The following is a 25,842-nucleotide window of genomic DNA, read 5'->3' on the forward strand; positions in this document are numbered from 1 at the left end:
CAGAGGGGAGGGGCAGAAGGAGAGGGAGAAGCAGACTCCCCACTGAGCCCAGTGCAAGACTCGTTGCAGGATTCAATCTTAGGACCCTGGAATCATGACCTGAGCCAAAGGCAGACGCTTAACCAACTGAGCCACTCAGGTGACCCATAATTTACTTCTCATTTGGTATCATTATGAACATCGGATAGTGTATTAGGATGTGCTATGGTGATACTGTGGCGTATAGAGCTATTTACAGAAACACCGTCCCCTACTATGTAACTTTTGTTATATTAGTTAATGGCTTTGCCCTTTATGTGCAAAGGCAATTTAGATAAATTAATAGTAATGTCCACTGCAGTCCCTCTTGTAAGGCAGAATTTATTTGTCCTCATTTATAGGTGAAGAAATGAAAGTTCGTATACACTAAATTTGTCTGAGGCCACACAACTCTGTGGTGATAGAGCCAGAATTGGACCTCAGATATCTCTGATTTCAAAATCTTATGTTGTTCCTACTGTATTTTTTTTTTTTTATTTATTCATAGAGATGCAAAGAGAGAGAGAGAGATTGGCAGAGACACAGGCAGAGGGAGAAGCAGGCTCCATGCAGAGAGCCTGACGTGGGACTCGATCCCGGGACTCCAGGATCATGCCCTGGGCTGCAGGCGGCGCTAAACCGCTGCACCACCAGGGCTGCCCTTGTTCCTACTGTATTAAACAGACATGACTCAAACAGAGGTAGTCACTTCAAAGAGTTCCAGAATGGTTCATCCCCAAGCCTTGGCTTTTTGTCATGAAAGTTAGGCTGGTTCTGTGCATCTGGACACCCTTCGTGCTAGGCATAGGACACTGGAACCAATGCACTGTGTTTTTTTAAAGATCGTTGTACTGTATCTTACAACTTTATTGAGGAATATTTGATGTGAAATAAATTATACATATTCAAAGAGTACAATTTAATGAATTTTGATACATGTACAATACCTGTGAAACCATCATCATAACTAAGATAATACCCTTCACCCCTCAAGATTTCCTTGTGCCTCTTTATAATCTCTACCTCTTGCCATCCCTAGGCAATCACTAATCTATTTTCTGCCTTTATAGTTTGCATTTTCTAGACTTTCATAGGTGTAGAATTATATAATGCTGTTTTAAATGTTGGAACTTCCTTCTCTGCCCAGGCTGCTATGGTTACATCATCGCCACACATGAGCTGTGTTGCTTTGGGGCAGTCTCCATCTGAGGCTTGGCAAGACCCCTGCAACTTATAATGCTTCCCCCTCAAACCCTGCTCTAGCCATCACTTCCCTTCTCTGTTTTAGGTCAATTTTTCCTGTTCCCTAAAGCCATGAAAGATCTGGGAAGGCTTACATGACTCCTTTCCTCAGCTCCCTGGCTGTGGCCTGTTTTCCCTTCCCCTAGATGAATAATGAATGCTACAGCCCTGAGCCTAAGGGGCAGTTCTCCAGTTAGGGCTCCAGCTGTATGTATACTATGCTTCCTGGCAGTTAATGAGGGCAAATGTGGTTCAGATCCTGCCCCATCCAGACTTCCCAGTGGCAGATGGCAGATCCTACTCCTTGTCTGGACTCTGTGTGTGTGTAAGAGAGTGTGTATCAGGGGAATGCACTGGGTTCCTGCTATATAAAGTTGCAAGTATACACTTTAGCATATTTATTTTGAAAAATCAACTGCTCAACCTTTTAAAATATTTTGTTTTTACTGTTCAGAATAGAATCTGTTGACCTTATAAATAAAACAACCAGTTATTTCACCAGCAGAATGGGTTTATTCAGGAATAACAGAACTGCAATTCCAGACACGCAGGCTATGGCAAGACCATAGGCAAGTCCAGTGAACACAGAAGAGGAATGCTTTTTCATAGAGGAAAGGGGGCAGTTGAGAGGGGCTTTATTATGAACAAAAAATTCCACTGGAGTGAACTGGGAGTTTGCAGTGTGGCTCCTTGATCGAGTTGTGATAGTCTTTTACTGGCTGGTCTGCTGTGTCTAGGAGAAAAATCTTCCGCCTACTGGGGTAGGAAAGCAATGGCTTCCTTCTGTTTGGCAAAGGGCTGCAAGGAGCCGAGTGGCGCGAGAACTCCCCCTTCTGGCCTTGCAACTCCATGTAAGTGAGGTTTCCTTTATTCAGTTTCCCGAATCAGATACAAAATGTTTGCTCCAAAATGTCATTGTTTCTGAGTTGTCATTCTTTTTTTTTTTTTTTAAGATTTTATTTATTTATTCATAGAGACACAGAGAATGAGAGGCAGAGACACAGGCAGAGGGAGAAGCAGGCTCCATGCAGAGAGCCAGACGTGGGACTCAATCCAGGGTCTCCAGGATCACGCCCCGGGCTGCAGGCGGCACCACTGCGCCACCGGGGCTGCCCGTCGTCAGTCTTTTTATAACAGGACAGAGGTCATGTTATTAAAGTTATCTCAGTCTCATCTAAATGGTTTCAAGCTAATCCATATCTGAAATGTGTGTTATTTCATCTTTCATATCCTTAATCTCAGCTCGGACTATTGTTAAATTAGATATTTTTTCATTTAAGAAAGCAATTTCTTTCTCTCTTTGTAGTAAGTCAGTAACCAGTCTCCCAATGCGTAATGTTAAGTCATTTACCAATGGTTCCAAACGGGAAAAGTCCTTTTTTAGATTATACACTTTTGGTTTTAGATCATTTGCAAAAGTTACTGTCTTCAAAACTTTAGCTCTGTCACTTTCTAAGCTTAAAAACCTATCTGTGTGCTTGTTGAAATCATTCTTTAGCTCTGAAAGTGTCTTCTCAACAGAGTTAATTCTTTGTGAATTTTCAGATGCTATCTTTCGGAGCATTGCTGTTCGGTCAATGCTACTTGAAAGAAGATCACCTATGTTTTTTACTGTATCTTTTTCTACTTTTTCTATTTTATTTTGTAATTCTTGTGCAGAATCTGTCAATGATGCTACATCAGTTACTAAACCTGAAATACGTCGTATATCTGTTTTTACAGTTGTAATCTTCACACCAACATCTTTTGCCATGGAAGTTGTACTTTGGTCTACTTTTGTCACATCTTGAGAAAGAGCTGTCAAATTGTTGTTCAGTATACTCTGTTTTTCAGTTATCTTATCGGACCAAGTTTTTACCTCATAAATTTCCTCCTGTAGACGCTTTAGATGAGCAATTATTTGAAAAGACTTCCACTGTTCCATGATAGCTTCAGACTTCTGCCACTATAAGAAAATATAGCACCAAAATAATTAAATTGATTAAAAGTTTAATATATAGAATTCAGGTTGAAATTTTAACTACCATTTTACCCTTCTGGAAAGCATGATAAAAGATGTATCAAGTGTGTTAGTAATGATTAAGAAGGAAAACATGAAGGAAATATAATAAAGTATAACTGGTAACACATCTTTCAGCTATTTTTATACCATCAGCCTTGGTATAGTGGCAAAATGAGCTAAATGAGAGTGGAGTGTTTTTCCTTGCTGGAGAAGAGAGGACAAAGCCTTCTCTAGATGAACTTTGGTAAATTTCTGGGGATCAGACACGGCAATATAATTTCTGAAACAAATTTGTTTGTAGTTATTTCAAGTGCTAGAATGAAGGTACCAATGTTCAAGACTCCATGTGTATATGCTTTCTTGTCCTATTACTTTTAAAGATTTTATTTTTAAGTAATCTCCTCCAATGTGGGACTTGAATTTATAACCTAGAGATCAAAAGTTGCATGCTGTAGTGACTAAGCCAGCCAGGTGTCCCTGTCCTATTACTTTTATGAATAACTTTCTGGGGGTATTTATCCATGAGACCCTGAAAAGTTAAATAATTCTTAAGTTAATTCTATGTTAGGCATACCAAGTATGAGGGATATAAAGATGAGGACAGCTTGGGTTGTGACCTCAACTCAGTTTAGTAGTTTAGTGGAGAAAATAGAAAATAGGTATGTAAGAAACAAAACAACCAATAAAAAACTATCTCCAAAATTCTTTTTTTTTTTTTTTTTAAGATTTTATTTATTCACGAGAGACACACAGAGAGGCAGACACATAGGCAGAGGGAGAAGCAGGCTCCCTCTGGGGAGCCTGATGTGGGACTCCATCCCAGGACCCCAGGATCATGCCCTGAGCGGAGGGTAGATGCTCAACTGCTGAGCCACCCAGGGGCCCCTAAAAATTTTTTTAAAAACCCTAAACAACTAATTGGATTCAACAGTGTTTATTGGGCTTGTGTGTGCTAGTATGGTCAAGAACAGTATCTGCTTTTAAGGAGTTTATAGTTTAGTTTGGGAAGGAAAATGACAATAAATAGATTATTTGAAATCAGGAAACAAAGGGGCACCTGGGTGGCTCAGTCAGTTAAGCGTCTGACTCTTGATTTCGGTTCAGGTCATGATCTCAGGGTCCTGGGATGGAGGTCTGCATTGGGTTCTGCGCTCAGGGGGAGTCTGTTTGAGGATTCTCCTTCTTCTTCTCCCTTTGCCTCTCCCCCTTATTCATGCTCTCTCTCTCTCTCTTTCTCAAATAAATAAATAAAATCAGAAAACAAGGAATATGCAAGCTGAAAAGCAGTTTTACAAAACAAGATCTACAGTTTTATCTAAAGACATCAAGTTTTATTTCCAAAATAATTGTGTATTTCAATGTTATGAATTACCTTTATAAAATTGCATTTGCCTGGTTTACTCAGCTAATCTTTTGAGATTATTTTGATAACATTTCAACTTAGTTTTATTTAATGCAAATAAAAATTTAGTATGTTCACAATATTATTTTTATGGCAGCTTAAAAAAGGAGTAACAATAGCTGCAAAAAAAATGACAAGTTGAAATGGAGAACAGTTAAAGTAGTAATTTCCTCTCTTTGCCTCATCATGTATGTTTGATTTAAAAATATATTTTAGGATTTTTCTTCGCAGGAGGTTTATGCTCTATTAATTACTGGTAGGGGGAGGTGACCCCAAGTGTTCTTTAGTAGAGAAGCCAGAGAGTTAATGTGTTATTATGGGTGTGACATTAAAGAGTGATCACAGAGGCTCCAGAGTGGGTTAAGTGTCTGACTTCGGCTCAGGTCAGGTTATGGGTTCTGGGCTTAAGCTCCACGTTGGGCTCCCTAATCAGCAGGGAGAGTCTGCTTGTCCTTCACCCTCTGTTCCTCCCCCCACTCATACTCTTTCTCTCTTAAATAAAAAAATAAAATCTTAAAAAATATATATAACCACAAACAGGAAGGAAATCAAGTAGTGATTGCAAAAGTATGTGCTATTTTTAATTTTAAGAGAAAGGTTTTGCAAGTGTATTTGCTGAATCAGAGACTTCAAACAATGAAGGAAGTAGATGGCTTATTTCATCTAATTCATTACTAGGTTATTATTTATTAATGTATTTACTCTGGTAGAGTAAATGTAGCCTAACAGTACCACACAGTTAAGACTCATCAGAAAGCACTTACTTTATTCTTAGAAGGAGCAGATCATTAAGAAACTGCTAGTAAAGCTGTTTCACTCGGTAGCTTATAAAAAGCAATTTATCATGAACTTCTGTTGATGTTTACTAAAATATTAATACAGTGCAGGAATAGTCTTGAAATTGTTTCACAGAATTATTTTTAGAAACTACTTAGGGCTTGTTTAAACTATTTGCCTAGAATGCATAGAAATGTTGGAGAGTCCACCAGTAGCTCAAAAGATTTTTACCAAATTCCTATCATGTATACAGGCTACTGAGCTAGATGCTGTCCTATAATGTTAAATATTGTTTGGATCTACAAGTAGAGCAATATGGTTCAAGGGAATGATTTCTGGGTCCAACTGGCTTTCCAAAAACTCTGCTAAAGGATCTTTGAGCTGTAACTAAAGGACCTGGAAATTTTATTAATCTCTAAAATTTAAAACCACATAGAGCCAGAGGGGTTTTAGAGATTTTTTGATACAATTTCCTCATTTTACAAATTAAAAAACTGAGCCCCCAAATAAAGCACCCAAGAACACACAGTTTGTGGCAAAGTCAGGGGATCCCTGGGTGGCGCAGCGGTTTAGCGCCTGCCTTTGGCCCAGGGCGCGATCCTGGAGACCTGGGATCGAATCCCACGTCGGGCTCCCGGTGCATGGAGCCTGCTTCTCCCTCTGCCTATGTGTCTCTGCCTCTCTCTCTCTCTCTCTCTCTCTCTCTCTCTCTCTCTGTGACTATCATAAATAAATAAAAATTAAAAAAAAATGCAAGTTTGTGGCAAAGCCTAGCAGATTCTAGTCTGAGGCTCTTTCTCCACCACTGCTTTCCCACTATTCCCTAAACATTTATTGGTTTCTTCTTATGTCCAAGGCCCAAACAATTTTACATCATAGTTAGAACTTTTGGGTGACTTACAGTCTCGTTTGATGGTGATATGGTAGTCGACACATTTGGCTGAATTATGGTTTTTAAAAATTCTCAAGATAGTTCTGTTCTATCCATAGCAGATTTCTTGTGATTTTCTCCACCTGGTTGAATAGTAGCAGATTGCATTGTACTGTGGGAGATCAGTAGAGAGACAGACCTAGCAGTGTGACTGCACATTTCCTAACCTTGCTAAGCCTCAGTTTCCTCATTTTTAAAATGCGTGTCATGGCCAGCAAAGTTCTTGTGATAAGGAGTGATAATGCAGGTCATTGTAGGTACTCAGGATACAGAGCTGTTACTGTGATGATGATGAATGTAGATCTCCTAGCAGTGTTTGGCACATAAGAGGCTCCAAAATGCTAGTTCTCTCCTCCCTTGCTGTCAAAGTTGGGATGGAGCATTCTGATTTGTATTAAATTAATAGTTCAATAGCTGAACTGAAAACAAACAAACCAACAGATGCTGGGTAAATTTACAGAGCTTTTGCCAATTGCAAATATGAGATAAGTATATAAAGAAATGTATCTTTTTACATGTGCTTGGTGAATTTGCATCATTATTTTAATTTTTTTTTTACTATCATTAATGATATATTAAGCTGTGATTAAGATTATAGATACATACAAAGGTCTATAATCAGGTTGAGGTTAAATATAATGCAATTAACTTTGTATCTTACTAGTTTTCTACAGAACCATGAGGCTAATAAATCAACATTTTTCATTATAAAATATAAAAAGTACACTTAGTCAACAGCTTCTAAGCATTAGACAAAATTTAAGGAAATATTGTTATTAATATATCTTTAAACTTTGCATCCAAAATTAAAAAAAATTAGATGTTTGTTTTGTAAAAGTGATTTATTTATACTAAATTTAAAAAATGGGCCCAGTAGTACTATCAGAAATTAATTGATATAAAATTTATTATCAATTACAAAGACACAAAATGTCTTAGAATATGGTAATCTTCCTTAAAGGAAAGACTAACAATATAATTTAATATCTGATACACAGGGAAGTTTTTGAAATTTCAAGTATCTGTGATATATAAATGAATGTAAGAAACAGAGGAAGACACATTGGGTACATCTAAAACTGTTTACTGATAATTGTTTAGAGGAGAACCTCTGAGTTAAAGGAAAATATACATATACATGTGTACATTATATGTATATACATCTACACAATAGTTTTCTCATGACATACTTGTGGAAGGGTAGGTTTTGTTTGTAACTGTTACTATAGAACACAGTGGTCACTTTGTTTCCATTTATTTTCTGTAGCAACTATTATGGTATATAAAAGCTGGTGGTATCAAATCTGGTGATAGGCTCAGCAAACAAAATATAAGAGATCACACCTGCCATGAGGGGATGGAGGTTGAAACAACAAAGTTCTAGTGAACTTTACAATCTATTTTATTAGCATTAAAATAAAGGCAAACAAATGCAATTTTGTCAGTGCACACAGACAAGAACTTGGATGTTCAGAAGTGAAGGAACTTAATGTTAAGATTCCAGGAATTAATGATATACTCTTTAATAGTAGCATTCTTTCAGGCTCATTTTTATGGTTATCTACCAGAGGCCCTCCTAACCCCAGAGTAGAACTTGTTTGGGATTTTTCCAAAAATGTGCAAATTTACATAATAAAACTACCTGACCGCAACTCTTTTGCAATTGATTGCTTTCAAGTTCTTTGTGTTTAATTCCACTGATACTGCATTATAAAACTGGGACTACAGTTGGTTACTGGCAAGAAGACACAAGAACAGTACTTCCATATGCAGTCGACTCAGTTTTCAACACCAGGTTTGGACACTCTTGATGCATTAGTAACCAATAAAAGTCTTATGTGCTTCCCCAACCCTGCACATTTCTGATTATCATTATTGGAAAAATCTGACTAGATCTCCCTTTAATCACATCTCAGTATGTCCACATCTTATTCCTTGTGACTGCATTATATGATTTAGAGTAAAATAAAATCACAAATTTGGTTGGGTGATTAGTTTGGGAACTCTTTAAAAACAATGACATACATTTAATTACCATAGTTATAATTTTTCATCATGCTGTCTTTTCCTCTTTATTTTTTAAATTTTTAAAAGATTTTATTTATTTATGAAAGACACAGTGAGAGAGGCAGAGCCACAGGCAAGGGAGAAGCAGGCTCCATGCAGGGAGCCCGACGTGGGACTCGATCTCAGGTATCCAGGATCAGACCCTGAGTCAAAGACAGACGCTCAATGGCTGCGCCACCCAGGTGTCCCTCTTTTCCTCTTTAAAATGGGCCACAGGTGTATTGGTATTTTTTTTATTGTAGGTAGAATATCTAGAGATCATGTATCTAGCAAACTAAAGAGTCTGTAACGCAGTTAGAACCTTAAAAAAAAAAAAAAAAGCCCAGGTATACAAAGATATCCCAAAGTCCATACTTCAAAGCATACACACTTAATTCATAGGTAAAACTTTCAATAAGAACATATTTACTCCTTTTTTTTAATTAAAAAAATATCTATGGTTGACATGGGGCTCAAATTGTCACCTTGAGATCAAGGGTCAGACACATCCATATTTACTCTTATTTAAAAATTCTTACAAGTATTTATAATAGTATGCTTTTAGAACGTTAATGGAAAGTAAAAATGTTCCCCAGGCTCCATAGTTTTCAAAACGTACATATTGACTCATAGCAAAGCACCTCAAGTTCTCCTTTGGGCATGTTATTTTTCTTTTTAGACAAAATTCCTATGAACTTGGTGGTCTGGATCTTAGTCTGCAGTAAATTACAAAGGAAATGCAGAACTGGTTAGGCAGCCACATCACCTACCAACCAACCTGACAGTAACAGCAGGCCAATGGGTCACATCTTTAGGTGACAGAAAAGGTATAAGATATAGACATAAGGTTTGAAAAAATAGCAAACTAGGGTCAGTTAGTAAGAAGGGAAACTCCTCAATAGCTTCAAGAGATGTTAATATATTTGGGACCAATATAATAGGTGAAATTCATAATAATGTACATTAATTATTAGGAAAACATTAAAAAATTAAGAATATTGCTTTAAGGAGGTGGAGATATATTTTGGAAATATTTCTATTTAAAATGGCTAAAATGAAAATTTTATTGCTTAGATAAGCTTTGATTCTCTGGATAATCCATGTGTGTGGATATGTCAAGTATTTGCAGTAATGTAGGATAAAATAAGGCATGTCAAAGTAACACAAAAGCATGGAACTAATCAATTTATGTGTAACAATATGGTGATCAGAATAAATGTAGTGCATTAAAAGTCATTATGAATTCCTTTATTTTCTAGATCATATTCCTCTAAAGTTCCCTTTTCTCTTGTACTTGAATATACCATAAAATCATGAAGCTTCCCTTTTAGAACATCCAGTTCATTTTGCATCTTTAATATGCTATTATCATACTGAATTCCTTCAAGGGTTTTCTGCATCTCCATTATTTCAGATACTGCTTTCAGCATATCGTCTTCCATATTGAACATCTGAGTAGTTAAGTCTTCCATCTTTTTTTCTGTCCCTATCAGATCCTGAGAGACTCTGAGAACAGAGCGAATAGCACTTTCAATTGTTGGCAAATGTGTCTTGCATTCTTCAACTTTGGGTTCATAGTTGGAAAGTTTATTAGTCAGGTCTTCATCTCTGGCAAAGAGAGCGTGCTGTTCCTCTTCTAGCTTTTCAATTGCTTTTGTACCAGAGCCAAGCTGCTCCTCTACTCGTAGAAGATCCTCTTCTTCTTGTCTTTTTACTGTTCTAATATTTCTTAGTGTGCTGTCTTCCAGATCTTTTAGCCTTTCAGTGAGCAGTTTTATTTCTTGTTCAGCTGAGTTAATCTGGATAGTAACTTGAGAATGTATGTGTTTTGATTCTGATTTGAAAAGGTCTGTATTAACATTCATTTCTTCTAGGCTTCTTTTCCAGAAATCTGAAACATTCTGGAATTTCTCATTAAGGCTTTGCATCTTTTGGGTGAGCAACTCTTCACTATTTTGGATGTCATGCATGATACTTTGGAGGCTGGATACTTCCTGCTCAAACTGGGTCACCAAAGACATGGATGATGTAGCTTCCTGCAGGATATTTTCGGTAGACTCAAGCTGCATTTATAACACAAAACAATTCCCAAGGCTACTTAATAACTTTTTTTTTTTTTTAAGAGAGTAAGAGAGAGCATGAATGAGCAAGGAGAAAGGTACAAAGGAGAGGGAGAGAGAGAATTTTTAGTGGAGCCTGATGTGGGGCTTGATTTCACGACCCTGAGATCATGACCTGAGCCGAAAACGAGAGTTGGACACTTAGTCGAATGAACCACCCAGGCGCCTCTTAATAACTTTTATATTAGGGAAATACACTTTTTACAATCACACTTTCAGTTCAAATTCTGAAGATGTCTAAAATATCCATGTATATCAGAACCGTAATGACATAAACATTCGTTATTTGAGTATTTGTTTTAACAGATTTAAAAACAAATGTAATAGATTAGCACTATGGTAGAAAAATATACACCTAAATTCACAATATTTGTACATTTTCATGGAGGGATATTTACAAGGGAAATGATGTTAATAAAGTCTGAAGTATATCACATTTCCTTCTTACTTAAATGGAAAGCAACTTAGTTGTCATTATAGTTATTCTGCTTTTTTAGAAACTGTAACTGAGCTAATAAAATTTGTTAAGTTTCCTAAGTTCTATGATTCTGGAAGAGTTTCTGCCTCGAAATTTCTTGACTGACCTACAGAGAAGGTACCAGAATCAGATGTTATAACAAAGGCAGAAATGAATAAAAATCCAGTTAAGTGAGGCAACTCACATTAAATAGCAACATGTGCTAAGGTTTCTGTAAATTTTGGTAAGCTCCTGGCATTTCCTCATGTGTCCAGAACATAGGAGGCTGTGGACCTCCTTTAGTTTATACTCAAACATAGATAACAGCCTTAGAGACTACAGGAAGGCCTAAAATGATCGTTAACTTACTGTTTGCAGCATTATGTTGAAGACTAATACTGTACAAGACGTGGTTCTGCCCTTGAGCAGCTTAGTTTAATTGGGGAGAAAACTAAGTCTACATATGTTACAACAGGGGAAGAGCTAAGGAAGCATTTACATGGGGCTCCCAAAACAGACTTCAAGAATCAAGGAAAATACGAGAAGTATTATCTAGTATCTGCTTCTAGTTACTTCTTTCCTAAATCATCCTACATACTACAGCCAGATTAAGCTTTTAAAAACTGTTGTACATATCATGGTACGGTATTAAAAAACCCACATTTCCTAATATTTCTAGAATAAAGTCCAAAATTTATCTCTGTATGCTATTCTTCCCTCCTTGTTGCTTAGCTCAGTTGTCTTTCCTTCCAGGCTTAGAGCAGATCTTAGCTCCTCACTGTAGCATCCTTCCATAGCCCAAGCTCCTGGAGCACCTATGGTGTTGTGTATTTGACACCTGTTTGGCACTCAGCACACATAATTAGAGAAATTTTCAGTGTTCACTCTGTGCCAGATCTTGTGCTAGACACTAGATATGAAAATATAGACCTAATATAGTTCCTGACTTCAAATTTTGACAGAGGAGATAGCATTTTGCATCTTTTACATCACAATATTCTGGAGTCCCACTAAGATTTATTATCTCCTATTCGATTATCCATCACTGGGGATATAAAGGACACGTGTTTGCTTTAAAGAGCAGAAAAGGAGGCAAATTGCTAACAATGAAAAATCAAACTAGATTACTATTTGTGTCATGATAGAATTAGCAAGGGGAGAATGGATTCTCTGAGGAGAGAAGAGCAGCCTGGAGGGGAAAGAGGAAAGGCTTAGAAGTGTCTCTGAAATCTGACTCTTTAACAGACTGATGTTATTAGGTGAAGATATAGCAGCTTCTAAATTTCTTAGGGGAAGAGACCATGTCTGATGCCTTTTTGTGGCCCCCATATCTTAGGGTATGAAAAACATGTTTGTGGACATTTAGGAAGAAGAATGGCTGTTAATCTTCTGCCCTCTCCCACCCCCCATTAAGACTTGAAGCAATTCCAGGTGATAGTTAGGAATAATGTGTAACAGGACTGACTAATATAGGAAGACCACTCTGAAACCTTGTTTGAAAATTATTTTTAGTGGTGCCTGGCTGGCTCGGTCAAGAGAGCATGCAATGCTTGACCTTTGGGGTTGTAAGTTTGAGCCCCACATTGGATACAGAAATTACTTAAAAATAAAATCTTTAAAAAATTATCTTTAATGTACACATGTAGCTATAATACAAGATCCTCTGAAAATCAATTCTGAGAAATATTTGTATATCAGTAATACTGTTTAGTTGTCTTATCATTGGCCTTTTGAAGAGGTAAGTGTACCTTTATCTAAGATAATTTCCTAAAAAAAAAAAAAAAAAAAAAAAGATAATTTCCTGTTTAGGCTGTTCACCAGAGCATCACTGTAATCAGAGGCAGTATACAGTAGACTCCAAATACAAGATCAATTTTTCAGAATAATAAAGGTCTCAAAATTTAATCTGAAAATAGACAGTGACTAGTATGTCACAATAATTTGCATTTATGGGCTGTCAATATATCCTAGTAGTTTTTTTGTTTTTTTAAAAAAAGAGCTAAAAAAAAGCTTAATACCTTAAATTTATTACTGTTTATAGTTTTCAAAAAGTTTGTATATATATTGTATCATATCTGATCCTTATAAAAATCTTGTCATTCTCATTTATTAAATGACGAAATTGAGACTAAGAGAAGTTATATTTTAAAAATGGTATTTTAAAAACCTACTTCAAAAGCATTTTAATTGCCACCAAATTTTTTATTTAAAAAAGGACATCTTTTTTCAAAATTTGTTTTCTTTTTTTTAAATATTTTGTTTATTTGATACAGAGATAACAGAGATAGAGAGAGAACATGAGTGGGAAGGAGAGGGAGAAGCAGGCTCCCAGTGGAGCAGGAAGCCTGACATGGGGTCAATCCCAGGACCCTGAGATCACAACACAGACGCTTAATCAACTGAGCTACCCAGGCACCCCCTAAAATTTGTTTTCAATAGCTTTTAAGTATATGGAGTTTCTATCTCCTGGGATTTTTTCCTCCCCTATAACTCTGTTCACTCTGATTAGAGGAGCCCCTAAGAAATGTAACAAGATTCCAACTTGAGCCCTATGTCAAAATACCCACTCTTGCAGCATCATGCAGCTTCTCCCCAAGGCTGCTGGGCTCTCCCTCTGTGGAATCCCCCGGCACATGCAAGGGATGCATAATTTTCAACTGTAGCTTTTCTCTTCTGGGGGATTGATTATATACTAATTCTGTGCATGAGGACAAAGGAAATTAGATCCTCTATTTCATTTGTCTGTTTTTGTAAATCCTTGCTCACCTTGGTGCCAAGCACAAATCCTTGCCTGCTTTATGACACAAGTAAAGTTTTAGTGAATGAGTAAATAACAAGGCATGTTTCCCAATGATAGCTTGGTTCCTGGTAGCCAGGCAAGTCCTGAATGATGCCTTATTGATTGCAGCTGACCTCTCCTGAGAGCGTGGTAGTTAAAAATTTTTTATGTCTCACATTTCTAAGAATTCCAGGAATAATGCATCTGCATTTGCAGCTTGAAGAAACACAAATACACAAGGATTTTAATTTTCATTTGGCTACAAAATCAGTATTTATTTTTAGTCATTCTTACATGCAGATGTATATAAATTTACCAACTAGAAAGTAAAGAAAAAAAACCTGATGGATCTTTGCCTAGCAAATGCTGTTGGTATTCTAATTTTATACTTAAAGGCCAATCATATTTTCAATGCTTTAGACATTTTATATTTAGATAAAAAATTGGAGTCACATCAATAGGAGAATATTGGTAACAGTAACATTTGTTATATTAAAAAAAAACAACAAAAAAACCCTGTCTTTTCAAAATAATCTGAGTCTAAATTGGATTGAAGGGAGAATGTGAAAATGTATGAAAACCAGTGAGTTAAAACAGTAATGTTCTAAAAGGTAGGAAAAACAAAGTTATGAACTAGGGTAGAAGGGTGGTAGTAGGGAAGAAAAATGGGAAAACCTACCCAAGTAAGCCAATTAATAATTAATTACCTTTTCTGAAATGAAACTGATTTTACTTTGAAGTCCTTGGAACTTGTTGGTTTCTATTTTCAGTAATTGGTATTGGCTTTCCACCTTTGTAAACTTCTCTGACTGTTGAAATACAAACCTGGAAAAGAGAAAAAATATCACTACCTCCTAATTCATATCTACTTAAGTTTGAATTTTAAAGAAACATTTTATACTTCTGGTAAAGGGCAACATAAATTCTGGTATGAGTGGTGACAGCTTTTAGTAGTTTATTCTAACAAATCAATAGAAAGTGAAACTCGATCCTGTTCAAGTCCCAATCCAATGAGTGAGATGGTGCGATAGTTGCATGCACAAAAAATATTTTGGGGGAAGAAATGATGAATTATCTCGAACAAGATATGGGACCTCTCCTATTTTTCTCAAGGCCATATTGGGCAATAGCTAGGAAATGTATTTTCATACTGAAATGTAGAACCAAGAGTTACTTGTGTGAAAAAAGTATTTAAATTAAAATGTAGAAGACAAAGCAGTGGAATGGAACAGAGAGATGACCAGAAGTTGCAAAATAACAAGCCAAAACTATGAAAACAGGAGTCTTCATCAAAGTGGCAATAGAACATACATGCAATGCAGGATGTACAATCTTTACAATTGGTTATACTCAACGATATGGGTCATATAGGTGTCCTTTAGATGCCATTCTGAAATTGGCGTATGTTCTTCATCTGGTAAGTAGTAGAGATTGGAGAAGCATGAAGAAGTTATTCCAATCTTAAGAACAATAAATATACTTTTGTTTGTATAGGACTGGAGATGAAATGCAAAAGAAATGCTTTGGATCTAATACCATTTTGGTTCATCTACTTTTGACTGAATTCTTTGGGCTCCGAAAAAGAGCAGCTGAAATTCTTTATCAAGTCATCAATAAGTGGTTGGGCAGATCCCTTCCTCCGAAGAGAATTTAAATCATAGTACATAGGACAGTGGTTCAAAAGCTTTGCTGCATACTGGAGTCACTTGTCTGCTTTAAAAAAAAATCTAACACCTAGGTCCCACACACAGAAATTCTGGCTTGTGTGGTTTAGGATGTGATTTGGAATATTGGAAATCTTAAAAGCTCCCCAGATTATCTGAGTACTCAGTCAAGCTGAGAAGCACTAATTCATAGTATTCTATGAAACTGACGTCCGTTGAAAGACAAACATTTAAAAATTGTAAAACTCAGAGATGAGTGAAAGACTTCCGAGTTTTGTGTATCATTTGCAAAGGTGGTGATCCTTCCAATTCATAAATGTTATTATTAGGCCAGCTTGCTATAAAACTGTCCAAAACTAAAAATGGACTTTTTGGTTTTGAATAATACTATACTGGATAAAATAATTTTTTAAAATTTATTTATTTTAGAGATAGAGAACTTGGGGGTGGGGGGAGGGAGGAGCAGAGGAGAGAGACAAGCAGACTCCCAGCTGAGTGCAGAGCCTGACATGGGGCTTGATCCCATGACCCTGAGATCATGACCTGAGCCAAAATCAAGTCAGATGCCTAACCAACTGAACCACCCAGGCGCCCCATAAAATAAGTTTCTTTTGATGATGGCTAGTGTCTGTCCAATAAATGAATTAAATAAGCCCAGGTTACGTAACCAGCACAGATTGTCTTTTCTCTTATGTGATAATATGACTTTTAAATAACATTTCTGGCTATTAGAAAATGCCATTATCCTAATTTTCAAACATGAATATGTAGACTTAATTCTCTTTTATTTTGGCTGTTTCATTCTTGGATTTTAAGAGATTCTTTTTAGCATATAGGCTTATCTGAGATCATCAGACAGAGACCAAGGATGGAGGACACCCTAAAGAAATGTCTAATTTCAGAGATTAGTTTTATCATTCATTACTCCAGTGTTACCTCAGGGGTTTATCCTGTAGATCAGAATGTTTATTCAGAATAAAACTGTTATTCTAAGAGACTTTTTGTGAAAGTTGATTCGCTACTATAACACACTACAGCATTTTCCATTTTATCATATATTGTAATGTTGTCTACTTCAGGACTTCTCTTCAAAATTCAAATATTAAGCAAAACCTTGAAGAAAACTATGTCATGTTAGTGCAAATATAATCTGATGATAATCTGTAGATTTTTTCCATGGCTAGCTTCTCAACAAAATAAAAGATTCACCATTACTACATATGAATAATACATATAAGAAAAAACAAGCATAAAGTCGACTTTGTGCTAGTAATGAAAAAATGAAAAGTGGTTTACATGATGCTGAGTTAACATACATTCATTTTATTTTTTGTTTAGATGTGTCAGGCTCTACTCTAAAATGATTTATTTATTTTTTTTAAGATTTTATTTGTTTATTCATGAGAGACACAGAGAGAGAGAGAGAGAGAGAGAGAGAGAGAGAGGCAGAGACACAGGCAGAGAGAGAAGCAGGCTCCATGCAGGGAGCCCGACTTGGGACTTGATCCCGGGTCTCCAGGATCACCCCATGGGCTGAAGGTGGGGCTAAACCGCTAAGCCACCTGGGCTGCCCCTCTAAAATGATTTATAAATATTAACTCATTTAGCATTAAAGAAAAGGATGATTTTCTAGAAGTCAATGTTGACAGAAGGTAGCTTCAATACTGAAAAACTAAATTCTTGAAATTGGCATCCAGGTCAGTTTCCTTTTTATGAGCCACATATATATATATTTTTTTCTCCTCCCTAAAGTAGGCTCTACACCGTCATGAAGCCCAACATGGGGGTTGAACTCACAACTCTGATGGAAACCCGAGCTGAGATTAGAGTTGGATGCTTAACCAACTGAGCCACCCAAGTGGCTGAGTCAGAGGCATTTTTTAGCAGAAGTTCAAGGCCCCCTTATTCCCTGTCATCCTCAGTTTAGATGAGACAGACAGGGTCTGCTAAGGGCTATAGCTTCTAGTTAGAAAAGGACTATAAATAGTTTGGACTAGGGATTTTTATGTCTAGGGTCTTGGCCTCTTGGATTAGTATCGAGGGAGGCAGCGTATCATACTGGTTAAGAGCGTGGAGCTGAGCAACTTTGGTCCTGCCACTTACTAGCTATATAATCATCTTGGGTAAGTTATTTGGCTTTGTTGTAGTTTCCTCCCCTGTAAAGTGGGGATAATAATACTTCATAAGGTTGTTGTAAAGATTAAATGGGTTCAAATTTATGCAGTTAGGGTACCACATATCAACTACACTTTTTAAGTACCTTGGCCATTTCTTTCAGAGTGCTCTGTGCAGCTGCTTTTCCATCCCTTGGACAAGCCAATAGTGGTATAAAGGATCAGGTTTCCCTCCGGCTTACATCTGATGGAAGTCCCAGGCTTGTCCACCTTTGAAACCAGTGTTAGATTTATAGCAAATCAAGAATGGAATGGATAGATTAGACCACTTACAGGAAGAAAACTCTCTTACTCTGTTTTTGGGCCTCTTTGCATTATCATATGGGAAAAGGATATGCAAGAAAGGGTCCCTGGTTAATTGGCTAGTTTAGTATGGGCCTTACAAAGGGAATCTTTGACTCCTTCAGAATCCATTGCAGTCTACATACACTTATATTGATCCAGGGCCTGTAGGACCTGATGGTGTTCTCTACATAGCTCCTTTAGTAATCATTGATGGTGGCAGACAGTTGATTGAGGATCTATAGGATTTCTCTGATTGTTTCAACTTAATAATGAAAAAGAGGCAAATAGGGATGCCTAGTGGTTAAATGTCTGCCTTTGGCTCAGGGCGTGATCCCAGGGTCCTGGGATTGAGTCCTGCATCGGGCTCCCTGCAGAGAGCCAGCTTCTCCCTTTCCCTGTGTCTCTCACGAATAAATAAAATCTTAAAAAAAAAAAAAAAGAGGCAAATAAACAAAGGAATCTGTTATTACGGATCTTTTGAAAGAAGGGGAGTTCTAGAGCCACTAAGGTCAGTACCATTTAGTCCTATGTTTCATACTACAGCTTCATTTTCAGGCATAATACTGAATGTTCAGGAAAAGAGTAACCATATTCCATTTAAAAATCAGCATTTAAAACATAACCCTGTCTTTCAGATAAAACTTCACTTACAAAAAATAGAAAAAAAAAGATGAAAAATGATGTTAGTGAAGATTTTGAATGTAACTTGTGCCTTTACTGTAAGCATCAACAGTAAATTCCTACACCAAAGTGTCTACTTTTCAAGTTTTCCTTTATAGATTTTTCTTTCTTTCTTTCTTTTTTTTTTTTTTTTTTTTTAGAGAAAGACAGAGAAGGGGGAGATGAGGAAAAAGGAGAGGGAGAGAAAGAGAATCTTAAGCAGACTCCATGCTCAGTGTGGAGGTCGATGTGGGGCTTGACCCCACAACCCTGAGATCATGACCTGAGCTGAAATCAAGAGCTGGACACTTGGGACACCTGGGTGGCTCAGTGGTTGAGCCTCTGCCTTTGGCAGGTTATGATCCTGGAGTCCCAGGATTGAGTTCCACATCAGGCTCCTTGCGTGGAGCCTGCTTCTGTCTATGTCTCTGTCTCTGTCTCTCTGTATCTCTCATGAATAAATAAATAAAATCTTAAAAAAAAAAAAAAGAGCTGGGCACTTAACTGACTGAGCCACCCAGGTGTCCCTACATATTTCTATTAGTATTTTCCCAGCATGTTAACTATTGAAAAGCTCAACATTTTATTTTTTTAATTTTTTTTAGCTCAACATTTTATGATGTAATTTATCTCGTATGAATATGAATCTTTGCATAATCAAAAATACATTTAATAACTAAAACCGGTGTATTAGATCCCAGAGAGAAGCAACATATACAGATGATCCCCAACTTAAAATGGTTTGACTTAGACTTTTTGGCTTTATGATGGTGTGTAAGTGACATGCATTCAACAGAAACTGTACTTTATATTTTGACCTTTTCCCAGGCTAGCAGTGTGATCCTGATCCTCTCCTTGGTAGCATCCTCTTTCCTGATGCTAGGCAATGGCTGCAGCAGTAGCTCCCTGTCAGCCACATGACTGTGAGAGTAAACACCTGATTCACTTACAACCAATCTGTACCCACACAAGATGCTGTTTTTTCACTTTCAGTGCAGTATTCAATAAATTACATAAGATATCCAACACTTTCTTGTAAAATAGGCTTGTTAGATGATTTTGCTCAACTGTCTACGAATGTTAAGTGTTCTGAACATATTTAAGAGAGGTTAGGCTAAGCTATGATATTTGGTAAATGAAGTGTATTAATTCATTTTCAACTTATATTTTCAGCTTACAATGGGTTTATTGGGAAGTAACCCTATCCTAAGTCAAGGAAGATCTGTATCCTTTAGTTTACTACCTCTATTACTGAATAACTTTCTCAGTATAGAAGAGTTACTTACCTAAAGAAGGGCATGCATTTGAAGACATAAGAGCAGTTTATTTACAAGAGTAAATTTATTTTTTTATTTTTTTAAGAGTAAATTTATTAAAGAGGGTAAATTTATTCTTTCAAGATCAAAATCAAAATATTACATAAATAAAATGCTGTATCACTAAGATGGAACAGTATCTTTTTTTTTTTTTTGAAGAGAAAATTTAATGAAATTTACTTTATTATAACAAGTCTTTTATTTATTTTGACTCTGGATGACTCTGGACGAGTCACCAGCAGTGTATAATTCAAAATTTACTCGCGAGTCCAGGGCTCCCAGCATGGAGCCTGCTTCTCCCTCGGCCTGTATCTCTGCCTCTCTCTCTCTCTCTCTCTCTATGTCTCTCAAGAATTAATAAATAAAATCTTAAAAAAAAAAAAAGAAAATGATTGGGGCAAATAAAATTACTAAGTTGGTTTTAAGATTATTTTTTAAAACATTTTATTTTATTTTTTTTAAATTTTTTTGTTAACTTTTATTTATTTATGATAGTCACAGAGAGAGAGAGAGGCAGAGACATAGGCAGAGGGAGAAGCAGGCTCCATGCACTGGGAGCCCGACGTGGGATTCGATCCCGGTCTCCAGGATCACGCCCTGGGCCAAAGGCAGGCGCTAAACCGCTGCGCCACCCAGGGATCCCTAAAACATTTTATTTTAAAGAAGGAGAACAGGATCCCTGGGTGGCCCAGCGATTTAGCGCCTGCCTTTGGCCCAGGGTGTGATCCTGAAGACCTGGGATTGAATCCCACGTCAGGCATGGGAGCCTGCTTCTCCCTCTGCCTGTGTCTCTGCCTCTCTCTCTCTCTCTCTATCATAAATAAATAAATAAAAATTTAAAAAAAAGGAGAACATGGGGGGCGGGCAGAAGGGCAGAGAGACACAAGCCGACTGACTCCTCCTTGAGTAAGGAGCCCAGGGTGGGGGGCTCAGTCCCAAGACTCTGGGATCATGACCTGAGCCAAAGGCACATGCATTTTTTTTTTAAGATTTTAATTTATTCATGAGAGACATAGAGAAAGAGATGCAGAGACACAGGCAGAGAGAGAAGCAGGCTCCATGCAGGGAGCCTGATGTGGGACTCCATCCCCGGTCTCCAGGATCACGCCCTGGGCCAAAGGCAGGCGAAAGGCATACACTTAACTGAGCCACCCAGGTGGCCCATTAAGGTCATTTCTAATACTCATTTTTTTCTATGAAAACAATGTATTGCTATTTGCTTGGCTTAAAAAACTATACCTGTTCAGGACTCCTGGGTGGCTTAGTGGTTGAGCATCTGCCTTCGGCTGAGGGCATGATCCTGGGGTCCTGGGATGAGCCCCGCATGCGGCTCCCCGCAGGGAGCTTGCTTCTGCCTGTGTCTCTGCCTCTTTCATGAAAAAATAAACTAATTAAAAAAAAAAAAAAACTACAGCTGCTCAGTTTTAGGTGAACACGAGTGCTACACTCTTGTCATCTGATGGTACCAAAATAAATCTGTAATTTAGGAATACTCTTCCAATTCACATAACGCATAAACGATGATTGCAAAATGAGAGATTCTCCAATCTCTGACATCGTCGTTAACGTTTGCTGCCTTGAGATCATCATGAAATCTTTCAAGGCTGCGCATCATTGGCGTGAGGGTGGAGCAACCGCGTCCGAGGCAAACGTGCAGAGGACGGGAAACAACGGGTTACAAACACGGGAAAGCATCCGACGGGTAGCAGGCGCTTGACACAGTTTGCGCCGCATCGGCACCTCTCAAGACGCGGCCGAGTCGTCCCCAGACCTCGGTCTCAGCTCCCACGGAGCGATCGGGGCCCACTACGTGCTAACAGAGAGGAAAAGTTAAGTTGTAAGACGAGCGAAAAGGAAACCAAGACGGTTGGGCTGGCCCTTCTTCGGGGTCGGGGCCGGGAGGGGCCCGAGGAGAGCGCGCCGACCGCGCAGGCCGGACCCAGGCCCGGCGGCCTCGCGTCCACTTACCAGGCCAGGCCCAGGCAGGTCCCCAGCGACAGCAGGCTCACGCCGTTCCGCGGATCCGCCCAGCCCCCGCCGCCGCCCCGGGCCTCGGGGCTCTTCCCGCCCTCGCTCCGCGTCCCCGGCTCCGAGGGGGCTCCCTTGGGTCCCGACTTCTTCCGGCTCTTCACCTCCGACATGTCTGCACGGCCGAGGTCCCAGACGGCCTCTCCACCCCCGGGCGTCGGGACGTGGCCGCCTCGGCCCTGACCGCGCCCCCGCCTGGGCCGGCGCCGCCCACAAGCTGGCCGGCTCTTCTCCCCGCCGTCCTCGCCGCTTCACAGCGTCCCCCGCCCGCCCGCCCGCCCTCTAGTTCCTCAGGCCGCCGCACCTGGACGCAGTCCTTCTGTCCGTGAACGCCGCACACCCGAGGACCGCGGGGCCGCCCGGTCCTCGGCCCACGGTCCTCCGGAGGGGGCGCGCCCCGTGCTTGGCCGCGCCAGGGGCGGGGCGGGGCGGGGCGGGGCGGGGCGGGGCGGGGCGGGGCGGGGCGGAGGCGCTCCCTCAGGCGCGTGCGCGCGGCTCGGGGAGCGTGTGTCTGCGTGCGCGGGCGCGCGCGGTCCGAGCGGGGCGGGCCCGGCGGGTTTTGACTGCTCCGCGGTTCTGAGGCGGAGCGGAGGACAGATCCGGGGGACGCTGCTTCCTCTACTCCTGGGCTGAAGGGGCGAGGGAGCTGAAGGTGAGCAGTCGGGGCCGTCAGCGACCCGCGAGGACTTGAAGTGGCGGCGGCGCCCGGAGTGGCGCCGGGCTCCGGCCGCGGTGCAGCTGCCGCTGGAAGGGAAGAGCGACGGCTCGAGTTGGCCCTCCTCCCTTTGTGTGTGGGGTGGGGTCCGCCACCCGGCGGCCCTCGCACGGGCCTCACCTCGGCCGCCTGGGACTGCGCGGGCGGCCGGGGCGGGGACGGCGGTGGACGACGCCCGCCTCTCCGCGACCTGGAGGTCTCCGGGGGTCTGGAGGCGCCCCGGGCTGCGAGGCCCTGGAAGGGCACCTGGGAGACCCGGGTAGGGGGAGGGATCCGCGTCTCCGCGACTCGGGTCTCCGGGTTCCGGAGGCTGCGGAGGGGCACCTGGGAGGCCCGGGCTTGTCCCGGGATCGCGCGCGGCTCTCCCCATTCCCTTCGGGAGCCCCCACTGCTTACCTCCCCGCCCCCACCTGGACTTCCCAGTCTGTCCCCGCAGGGCTGCTCTCCCGGTAAGACCTTGGGGCACAGGTTTGGGTAAGTTTGCGCCTCGCTTCCCTGCCCGAGCTGGCGTCTCTGGAGGTTCAGTAGCGGAATTCAGGGGCTCAGACTTCTGGGGCAGGAGTAACCGATAACCTGCCCCTGTACTGGAAGAGAAATTATCAAAAGAGGAAGTAGCCAGCCGTTTCTGTTTTCCCGGGTGAAATTGCTCTTTACTTTCTATTTCATGTCTTTGAAGAGTTTGATTTTACGTTTTGATGCGGTTCCAAAAGGTCGGGCACTGAAAATTTGTTCGTAATACAATTTGTGCAGAGTTAAAAAACCTTTAAAATGTACGTATTTAGTAGGGTTAGGGTTAGGGTTATTTAATAGGTTGGAGGATGGTTTAATGAGGATGGTTGGAAATGAGTTTCAGGGGTCTGTTTAGCAGTTCACATAACCTAAAAAGTTAAAAATTAAGGATTTAAAAAAAAGATCTTATTTATTTATTAATTATAGACATAGAGAGGCAGAGACACAGGCAGAGGGAGAAGCAGGCTCCATGCCGGGAGCCCGAGGTGGGACTCGATCCTGGGACTCCAGGATCATGCCCTAGGCTGAAGGCACTAAACTGCTGAACCACCCAGGGATCCCCATGGATGTTTTATTTAAATTGAGATCATAAAACGTTATTAACGTTTAAAAAATACCATAGCTTTGATTCTAACCATAACTTTTTCTTTTATTCAATTTCCTACTAGGAGTGAGCATTTGGTGAACCTTGACAAATAACAGGCAAGTGCTCATTTCACTATTTCACTGTGTTTGCAGGTGCTATATTTGTGGCACTTTAAAAATATATAGTCATTGTTGAAACTTTTTTTTCTTAAGATTTATTTATTCATGAGAGACACACAGAGAGAGGCAGAGACACAGGCAGAGGGAAAAGCAGGCTCCCCAAGGGGAGCCTGAGGCAGGACTCGATCCCAAGACCCTGAGATCATGCCCTGAGCCAAAGGCAGACACTCAACAGCTGAACCACCCCCTCGACCCTCATTGTTGAAGCTTAATGACGGTCCCTCCTCTTCTGTGCACTCTAAATTAATTGTGCTTATCTGTATTTTTACACTAAGGGCATCACATATTCTCTTTACATTAAAATTTTTTATTAGATTATGAATTTCTTCAGAGGTATGATTTAATCTTCTCTGTAGACTTTGGGGCCTGGTACATATGAGGGGCCCAAATGTTTCTTTCTTTCTTTTTTTTTTTTTTAAGATTTTATTTATTTATTTATGAGAGAGACAGAGACAGAGGAGGAGGGGCAGTTGCAGAGAGGCAGAGGGAGAAGCAGACTCCCCACTGAGCAGGAAGCCCCATGCAGGGCTGGAACCCCAGGGGGCCCCAGGACCATGACTGGAGCCCAAGGCAGACACTTAACCAACTGAACCACCCAGGTGCCCTTCAAATGTTTATTTTATTTTATTTTATTTTTCCCTCAAATGTTTATTGATCCTAGGGTCCTGGATGGAGCCCCGCAGGGGTTGGGCCCCACCCCCCTCTGTTCAGCAGGGAGTCTGCTTCTCCCTCTGCCTCTCCCTCCTGCTGGTGCTCTCTCTGTCCCTATCTGAAATGAAGTAAAATCTTTTAAAAAAGTGTCTATTGAATGAAAAAAATTATTGAATACATTTAGACACCCTGTGCTACATTGGGTAGAGTTCTGTTAATGTTTTAAAAATCTGCAAATAGAGCAGCCTAGGTGGCTCTGCCGTTTAGTGCCGCCTTCAGCCCAGGGCGTGATCCTGGAGAACTGGGATCGAGTCCCAAGTCAGGCTGCCTGCATGGAGCCTGCTTCTTTTTCTTCTTCTTCTTCTTTTTTAAAAGATTGATTGATTGATTGATTGATTGATTCATACATACATACATACATACAGAGAGAGAGAGGGAGGCAGAGACACAATAGGAGGGAGAAGCAGGCTCCATGCTGGGAGCTGGACGTGGGACTCGATCCTGGGACTCCAGGATCGCACCCTGGGCCAAAGGCAGGCGCTAAACCACTGAACCACCCAGGGATCCTCTAGCCTGCTTCTTCTGCCTGTGTCTCTGCCTCTCTCTTTGTCTCTGTCTCTGTGTCTCTCATGAATAAATAAATAAAATCTTTAAAAAAAATAAAATCTGCAAATACTCGGATCTGAGTTTTATGTTATGGAAAAATTTGCATTGTATTTGAAATAAAGTTGGTAGAGGAGTGCCTAGGTGGCTCAGTGGTTTAGCGCCTGCCTTTGGCTCAGGGGTGATCCCAGGGTCGTAGGATGGAGTCCCGCATCAGGTCTTGTGGGGAGCCTGCTTCTCCCTCTGTGTGTGTCTCTGCCTCCCTCTCTGTCTCTGTCTCACGAATAAATAAATAAAATATTAAAAGGAAATAACGTTGGTAGAAACTTGGAGTATTATGCTGTAAAGAATATTATTTTTATTTGTTTTTTAAGATTTTATTTCTTTATTTGACAGACAGCAAAAGCAGGGGGCGTGGCAGGCAGATGGAGGAGAAGCAGGTTCCCCATTGAGCAGGGAGCTCATCATTGGGCTAGATCCCAGAATCCTGGGATCATGGCCTGGGCTGAAGGCAGACCCTTAATGACTGAGCCATCTAGGTGCCCCTATTTTTATGTATTTTTTATAGAGCTAAGAAAGGGCAGAGGGAGGACAAGAATCTCTCTTTGGGCAGCCTGGGTGGCTCAGCGGTTTAGCGCCGCCTTCAGCCCAGGGTGTGATCCTGGAGACCTAGGATCAAGTCCCATGTCGGGGCTCC

General features: G+C 40.3%; 2 protein-coding genes across 17 annotated transcripts in view; one reads left to right on the plus strand and one right to left on the minus strand.

Annotated features, from left to right (window-relative positions):
- Nucleotides 1–1,751: 1,751 nt before the first annotated feature.
- Nucleotides 1,752–22,268, minus strand: IKBIP (IKBKB interacting protein). 3 transcript variants are annotated; one of them, XM_026013037.2, is made up of 3 exons: nucleotides 21,842–22,268; nucleotides 14,482–14,599; nucleotides 1,752–3,205 (listed from the first exon to the last, which is right to left on the minus strand). In XM_026013037.2, exons 1-3 carry the CDS (start codon nucleotides 22,012–22,014, stop codon nucleotides 2,450–2,452), a joined length of 1,047 nt encoding a protein of 348 aa, XP_025868822.2. In that variant the 5' UTR covers nucleotides 22,015–22,268; the 3' UTR covers nucleotides 1,752–2,449. The 3 variants fall into 3 exon arrangements, with proteins under 3 accessions (XP_025868822.2, XP_025868821.2, XP_072580771.1); XM_026013036.2 differs by lacking the exon at nucleotides 1,752–3,205 and adding an exon at nucleotides 7,441–10,481; XM_072724670.1 differs by lacking the exons at nucleotides 1,752–3,205; nucleotides 21,842–22,268 and adding exons at nucleotides 7,441–10,481; nucleotides 21,113–21,600.
- Nucleotides 22,269–22,378: 110 nt separating this feature from the next.
- Nucleotides 22,379–25,842, plus strand: part of APAF1 (apoptotic peptidase activating factor 1) — an 84,860-nt gene continuing 81,396 nt past the window's right edge. For 4 of the 14 annotated variants that reach the window (XR_011994941.1, XM_072724656.1, XM_072724668.1 and 1 more), the window contains exons 1-2: nucleotides 22,381–22,553; nucleotides 23,795–23,828. The gene's annotated coding sequence lies outside the window, so the exon portion shown is untranslated. Of the gene's footprint in view, nucleotides 22,554–23,739; nucleotides 23,829–25,842 lie in introns of those variants that run through there. The other 10 variants (XM_072724667.1, XM_072724664.1, XM_072724660.1 and 7 more) reach the window with 8 other exon arrangements.

The sequence above is a fragment of the Vulpes vulpes genome, chromosome 10 (genome assembly GCF_048418805.1).
Source record: "Vulpes vulpes isolate BD-2025 chromosome 10, VulVul3, whole genome shotgun sequence".
Taxonomy (NCBI): Eukaryota; Metazoa; Chordata; class Mammalia; order Carnivora; family Canidae; genus Vulpes; species Vulpes vulpes.